The following is a 7,884-nucleotide window of genomic DNA, read 5'->3' on the forward strand; positions in this document are numbered from 1 at the left end:
GATTAAGTAGATGCCGTAATGGTAAGCGTCTTTATAAATCTTAAGTGACTCATTACATAATGTTTACAAATTTATTTACAGTTTTTCCTTTTTTTTTACTTCAGGGGTTTGAATTTGGCCCAACAAGGGCTCTTTAATGTTAAAAGTTAAATATATGTGACGCCATTTTTTGTAGATTTTATCTATTTTACCTTTTTACCATGCAAAATACATTTGTGTCTGCATTTATATTCTCAATATCGGAATCAGTGATTTACATATTAATAGAAAATATAAAAGCACAATGTTTACAAATTTATTTACAGTTTTTTCTTTAATTTTTTTACTTCAGGGGTTTGTATTTGGCCCAACAAGGGCTCTTTAATGTTAAAAGTTAAATATATGTGATGCCATTTTTTTTTAGATTTTGTCCATTTTACCCTTCTAGCATGCAAAATACATTTTTGTCAGCATTTATATTCTCAATAGCATCATCAATTTACATATTAATAGAAAATAGAAAAGTAAAGAGAGATAAATACATGCAAGCTTAAGGAACTTAAAAAAAATGTGATTCTCTAATTCATTGACTGATCGGTTTCTTCCTCTCTGTTGCAGCCTTCGGTAACGCGCGGACGAGACGGAACGATAATTCATCTCGATTCGTAAGTATCACGAAAGAGGAGTTTACTATATTCCAAATACTTGTTTTCGTCCCATCTGTGTTCTTTTTAACAGTTCGTTCTCTTTCCTCTTAAGTGCTCAAGTTTCTGCCTCACATAATAGTATGGGACTGATAACTGTCTTATTGATCATCATTTTCAGATTTAATGGCATTTTCCTGTCTAAAACGACTCGCTACTTCTCTCCATTATTGTCACGCTTATTTCACTTTCTGTTGCTCTGCTTTCTCGGTACCTCTCTCCTTAGTTGTTATTGATTCAAAGTTATTAAACTCATTTTACCATCTTCAAATTGAATGTTTACTAATACTAATCATAAGCTCTGCCTTTCGAATGTTCGCCTTCAATCCTATCCTTTGTATGATTCCTTTCCATGCTAAAAATCTTTCTTGTATTTCCTCTTCTGTGTCTGTTATAATAAGATACTCAGCAAACATTAGTTCCCACAGTTATTCGTTGTTCCTTAATTCTAATGACAAAGTGTCTATATCATCGAGGAACAAAATTGGAGACCAGATTCGTAATGGAGGTCATTCTCCTCAGGGAATACCCCAGTCTTCAAATATTTTATCTGTGTGGCGGTACTTGTCCCCTCAGACATCATCTTCACTAACTTCAACAAGTTATTATTATTTGCTAAGCTACAACCCTAGTTGGAAAAGCAGGATGCTATAAACCCAGGGGCCCCAACAAGGGAAATACCCCAGTGAGGAAAGGAAACAAGGAAAAATAAGATATTTTAAGAACAGTAACAACATTAAAATAAACATTTCCAATATAATCTATAAAAACTTTAACAAGAGGAAGAAAAACAAATAGAATAGTGTGCCAAAGTGTACCCTCAAACACCAATAGGCTAACCTTCTTAGTACCCTCTCATACGCCATTTCAAAACCCACAAAACACAAGCTTTCATTTTCCTTCTACTGTATTTACTTCATTTGGGTTGTCTTACTACAGTATAATAATAACATCCACTGCTCTTTCCTTTCATAAACCCAAACTGCTGGTTATGTATGTTTATCAGCTTTCTCAACGTTACTTCTACTATTCTTTCTAATATATGGAATAATGACTCCAAAAACTTTATTCCCTTGTATCCCTACAGTTTAACTTTTCCAATAGTGTTTGCACCCACTTTTTGCATACATTTCCTAATATCTTCATTTCTTTGGTTACCTAACATTTTTGTGCAGCTTTATTTACCTTTACTTTTTTATAGTATTCTCTCTCTCTCTCTCTCTCTCTCTCTCTCTCTCTCTCTCTCTCTCTCTCTCTCTCTCTCTCATGTTTGCTATTAGTCCTGTTACTGGAGGAACTTGTTCCAGTTTTTCACACCCATCCTCAGTGTTTAATAGTTGTGAAAAAGTCTTTCCACTATTTTGTGAATTCCTTCTTATCAATTTTCATCTAATAATTTCTACCTCCTACATCCTGTTTATCTTTCCTTGTCACTTCTGCAATTCTATTGATTATCTTTTCTCCCCCAGGTGTTCCCATCATCTCTTACCTCTCTCTCTTTTTGACTTCTTTTCCAATCGCTACTATTCTCTTTGTTTCTCTCTTCATCCGACTCTATTCCTCACTAGTTTGGTATTAGCTGTCTTCCCACCTTCTTCTGATTATACTCTTTTCTTTCACAGGTGTTTGAACTTATTGATTTCACCACCACGTTCTTTTTTCCTGTTGCTGCTTAACGTTTGTCCTCTAATACACCTCTGCTGCTATTTGCACCACAATGTCTTTCATGACATCCCAAATCTCTTCAGGCGATTCTGACATTCCATTTACATATCTCTCATCTTTGACTCTTTCCACTTCTGAACTCTCTTGCCTTCTCCCCCTTCAGCTTCCAAGTTTTGATTCTCGTTTCCCTAGATTGGGCCTTTCTTTTCCTTATTGCTGCCATCAAAACAGTAAATCTAAGTCTCATTTTGTCCACTTTTATGTTACCAGATGACTTCCCTTTGTCTCAAAACTTGGTATTCATGATCACCAGATACATAGCTTCTGCTAGTTTTAACAAGCTTTCACCCTCCTGGTTTCTTCTTAAAAAACCGTTTCCTCTTTCCTTCAAAGACATCAAAACTCTTCCCTGCTTGGGCTTTCAATTCCGCAGATAACACTAATAGTTCACTTCTCGTAACTTTTTTTTATATATAGTCTTCTAATTTCCATGTAAATCCTTCCTTCTCCTCTTATCTATACCGATACTAAGGAGCGTATGCTGAGATGATAATGCCTTACTGGTACTCTTATTTTCATCTAGTTAAGCCCATAAGCCTGTAACTAAAACGCTGGACCTCTGTTACATTCTCCTGCAAATGTGGATCGAGAATAATTCCTACCCCATTTCTCCTTATACGAGGGGTGGGGAGGTTGCTGAAAAGTTTCTGTCTTTAAGGGTATTGTGAAAGGGTAGCACTGTTACTTTTACAGGGGAGGTAGGACAACTATTTCGGAAGGGAAAAAAAAGACGATTTCTCTCTCTCTCTCTCTCTCTCTCTCTCTCTCTCTCTCTCTCTCTCTCTCTCTCTCTCTCTCTCTCTCTCTCTCTCTCTCTAAAACACAACTTTGACTTCTTTGTAGGAAAGTTATGGGTCGAGCTTGTTTTTCTTTTTTTCAGGACAATGCACCACTTCCGAATCGGAGTGAAATTTCGTTCCCTTGAAATGTTCCTTCAGTTGTGGACAGAGGTGATAGTCGGAGGGGGGGCAGGTCTGGGGATTAGTCGGGTGGTCTCCCAATTCAAAGCCAAAGTCGTGTATTTTCCGTAGAGTTTCGTGTACTGTGTGTGCTGGTGCATTGTCCTGCAAAAAGAGCTCGACCCATAAGTTTTCTACAACGAAGTCAAGCTGTGTAGGAGAGAGAGAGAGAGAGAGAGAGAGAGAGAGAGAGAGAGAGAGAGAGAGAGAGAGAGAGAGAGAGAGATGCTTTTTTGCCTATCTTCTTAATAGTTGAAAGTAACAGCTCTACCCCTTCACGATACCCTTAATGGCAAGTAATTTTCAGCACCCAGGAAAAGGAAGACAGTAGGTTGATGTCATACAGAGAAGGAAAATTACAGAGGCTACCAACATTTCAATTTACAATTCTCATCTCTCATTTCTTGTTCAAGTCTTTACTCCTCACTAACCTCTTTAGCCTCAGTCGTGACTTCTGTGGTACCCTTTGCATTATTTCTCTCTGCCGTTAGAGAATACTGCAACGCTTCACTTACGGGATACGCCCTAGTCCTATTGTACTCCATGCTTAACTCGAGATTCATTATCTAGTTTTTGCCACTGTTTTATAATTGGTTGGCTAGACTAAGCAATAACTCGCCCCATTTATATCGGTTAGAGACTGGAAGCAAATAGGAATTGCTCGTTCCCCGACTGGCTGAGTTATATCTATATGTGTATATATATATATATATATATATATATATATATATATATATATATATATATGTGTGTGTGTGTGTGTGTGTGTGTGTGTGTGTGTGTGTGTGTGTGATGTATGTGTCTGCATGTTTATGCATCCAAATAAATCACGATTTTGTCCGCAAATGTTATCCCAACTTTATCGTGGCGAACCAAAGTGTATTGGAATGTACTTCAAGCTTTCGTTTGTACTCGAATAATAATGATTCTGTGTCATCATATTGCAGCGCGTTGTTCTGTTTACAAAGCATTTGATTATAAGGTTTTACTCTACACCGGAATTGAATATTATGTTTGCAGGGCATTCATAATGAACATATATCGTAGTATGCACGTTAAGCATATTGAATAATGCATAATGAAATCCCATATGCGTAGTTTAGTTAATAATGCAGTATTTATGGCGTGTAGGTTGCATGACGCCTAGAATGTATAAATAAGTTATTTAACTTTATTCCATATTTATTTATACAATAGTTTATTCTTTTACTGAGGTGTTTAATGATGTTTGGGGGTTTGTTTTTAATAATTACTCAGTCGAAGAAAAAATTTTATCTGCTATTTCTATTTATTAGTAAGTTATTTGGATACAGAAAACCTTGGAGAATAAAATTAACGCATAATTACACTATTGCTTTATTTGTGTAGAGTACTTGTCTTTGTTTACCGATGAACACAAAGCAGATAAGTATGTTTATGCATTCAGTATAAGTGCATGCAAAAGCTATTACCGACTTACAGCGCTTGTTTCTCCTTACGTAAATTCATGAGTGCATCTCAATGTAAAAGCGGGAGTTTGAGTCATAATGTTGATATGTAGAGGTACACTACATTGCGAATACAGACGGGAACACGACACAAAATACATTCTAAGATGTATGAGGGAGCTTGGAGTGAAATTACATGGTTGCATAGTTGTGTGCGTGATAAAATACACCATGCGAGAGAGAGAGAGAGAGAGAGAGAGAGAGAGAGAGAGAGAGAGAGAGAGAGAGAGAGAGAGAGAGAGAGAGAGAGAGAGTACACCATCCTAATGCAATCATCACCTTTTATTAGCTTTCATTGAACATTAACTAAACGTACCTGAACCGACCAACCCCTAAAAAAGGAAAAAAATGTAAAAGAAAAATGGGTCATGAATACGGAGAGTCCTATTTTGGTCGGGCGCCAGGCATCCTTTGGTCAGTGGCCAAGGGAAGGATGCCGCGTTGTAGCCCTTACGACCCAGGGTCTCAAGAGTCATTTTTAACCGCTGCCTCCTTTTATGGTCTCATTAATACATACGCCGGCACAATGAAACAATCATGATTTGAACCAATGACCATCTTTTTAGGCCTTCGGGCGTATTATACACATCATAATTGTCAGTATTTTCACGGAAAGAGTGGTTTTCCTTGTTGATAATTTACAACTTGTGCTCTCTCTCTCTCTCTCTCTCTAGATATATATATATATATATATATATATATATATATATATATATATATATATATATATATATATATATATATATATATATATATATATATATACATATATATATATACATATGTGTATATATTTATATACACACAGTAAAGTTTACATACAAAGCCTACATATATACAATATATATATATTATATATATATATATATATGTGTGTGTGTGTGTGTGTGTGTGTGTGTGTGTGTATGTACTGTATATCATCAGCCGGTGATAGTCCACTGCTGGAAAAAGGCTTCAAACATGTCGTTCCACTCTCGTATATTTATGGTTTTTCTATTCCCGTCTATACACTCCAATTTTCTTAGTTCGTCAATCCATCATCTTCTCTTCCTTCCCCATTCTGTTATTCCTTTTCTTCAACTATTATCTGCCAATCTCATTTTATGTCCTGTCCACGTTCATTTATTTTTCTTGCATGTGGTTATAATATTATCTACTTTATTTGCTCTCGTATCCATGCTGCTCTTTTTCTGTCTCTTATCATTAATCCCATCATTATTCTTTCCATATTTATTTGAGTTGTAACTAGTTTATATTCTAAGGCTTTAGTAAGGCTCCAAGTTTCTGATGCATGAGTTAAAACTGGTAGGACCATTGATTAAATAATTTTCTTTTTAGAGAAATTGGCATTTTTCTTTTCACAATCTCATTTTGTTTACCAAAAGCTCTCCATCTCATGCTTATCCTTCTTTAGTATTTCGGCCTTATGTACTTTCATGCATTGGTATGAATATATGATTACTTTAAAGAAAACGTAACAACTGCAAAATTATAGTATAGAGTATACCCTATAGTCCGCATCCCCTTTTCTACTGAAAAGAATAATTTATCCGTCTCATTTCAGGGAAAATACACCGAAATTGAATTCGACCACAAGGGAGACCCGTTGGGTGGCACTATAACACACTGTAAGTAAATCCATCTATTCTGTTTTATATTTTCTGTTATAGTCAGATTGAACAGAAATGCTTTAATGATTGTTTTTATGATATTTGATATTTTTATGTTTTTATTCTTCAAATTTGTGGATGGAAATGAAAGTTCGTAGAAATTAAAACTCGACACTTTGTGTTTTTTTTTTTAATCTAATGGTTTGCATTTATATGCTTCATATTTTTATATGCTTCCAAATTATCTGATGTCCTTTTATTCTCTTTATTTCATGCCAAAGACTTATTAGAAAAGGTAAGCTTTATGTCCTGAGTGAGATCTTTCGTAGAAGTGTTTTAAAACCAAAGCTTCTTGCATCTGTTTTGTTTTGTGTAACGTCAGGTGATCTTTGCTACCTGTGAAGCGAGATATAATTATTTTTAAGAAGGTTTATACAACGCGATAATATCAAGTTGCAAAGTGTTAAGTGTAGGTTAGGTGTTGGTGGAAAAGTTAAAAATAATCTGTTAAAAAATTTAAACAAACATTACCTTTTTACTCTAGCTTTTTTAAAACAAACACTTTTATATATACCAAGTCTTATTCCTCATTTACTTGCTAAGTATTATAAGTGAGAAAAAGAAATATCACAAAAAGATGTAAAGTAATATAAAATTATAACTAAGTTGACCGAAATATGAAAACGTAAAATATTTACAAACTCTAAAGAGTTATTGATAATGTGAGGACTCCTCTAGCTTTACATTCAGTTCTTTAGGAAATATCAGAAACTGAGCCCTGTAACATAACGTAAAATTATTTCGAATGAATGAAAATAAAAACATCCCTTAAAATATGTTAATTTTTCTTAGTAAAGTAGAGAGTAAGATTAATCTTATTTGTTCTAATGAATAACCTCTTGGATATTTTGTTGATATTTATCCTAAACTTTTGAGTGTTTTTTTCCTTCAAGACTTGACTTTCAAAATTATTTTGAATGAATCAAAATAAAAACATCCCTTAAAATGATATGTTAATTTTTCTTAGTAAAGTAGAGAGTTAGATTAATCTTATGTGTTCTAATGAATATCCTTCTCAGACTTTTCGAAAGTATGTAAACTAACCTGAAAAAATATATCTCTTGTATATTTCGTTGATATTTATTCTAAACTTTGAGTATATTTTCAAGACTTGACTTTCAAAAGAGAGACAATACGCTTCAAAATATAAAAAATTTACTTAGAAAATTTTTTGAAAGACTATTGCTTATAAGAGATTTTTTTTTTTTTTTTTTTTTTTTTTTTTTTTTGTAAAGAAAAATCACAAGATTAGTAGATGAGTGTTCCCTGAAAATGGGAGGGTAGTTATTCATATGAAATATTTAAAAAAAAATGTTCATTAGATATCTGATTATTATTTTCCATAATATTCGCCGGTTAT

General features: G+C 34.1%; 1 protein-coding gene across 1 annotated transcript in view; it reads left to right on the forward strand.

Moving 5' to 3' along the window:
* The window catches only part of LOC137617170 (unconventional myosin-Ia-like), a 265,917-nt gene that overhangs the window by 156,227 nt on the left and 101,806 nt on the right, over nt 1-7,884 (forward strand). The window contains exons 5-7 of the mRNA XM_068347029.1: nt 598-644; nt 6,419-6,482; nt 6,746-6,759. Coding sequence (XP_068203130.1) covers nt 598-644; nt 6,419-6,482; nt 6,746-6,759 — 125 coding nt within the window. The remainder of the gene's footprint in view (nt 1-597; nt 645-6,418; nt 6,483-6,745; nt 6,760-7,884) is intronic.

Source organism: Palaemon carinicauda, chromosome 23, assembly GCF_036898095.1.
Source record: "Palaemon carinicauda isolate YSFRI2023 chromosome 23, ASM3689809v2, whole genome shotgun sequence".
NCBI lineage: Eukaryota > Metazoa > Arthropoda > Malacostraca > Decapoda > Palaemonidae > Palaemon > Palaemon carinicauda.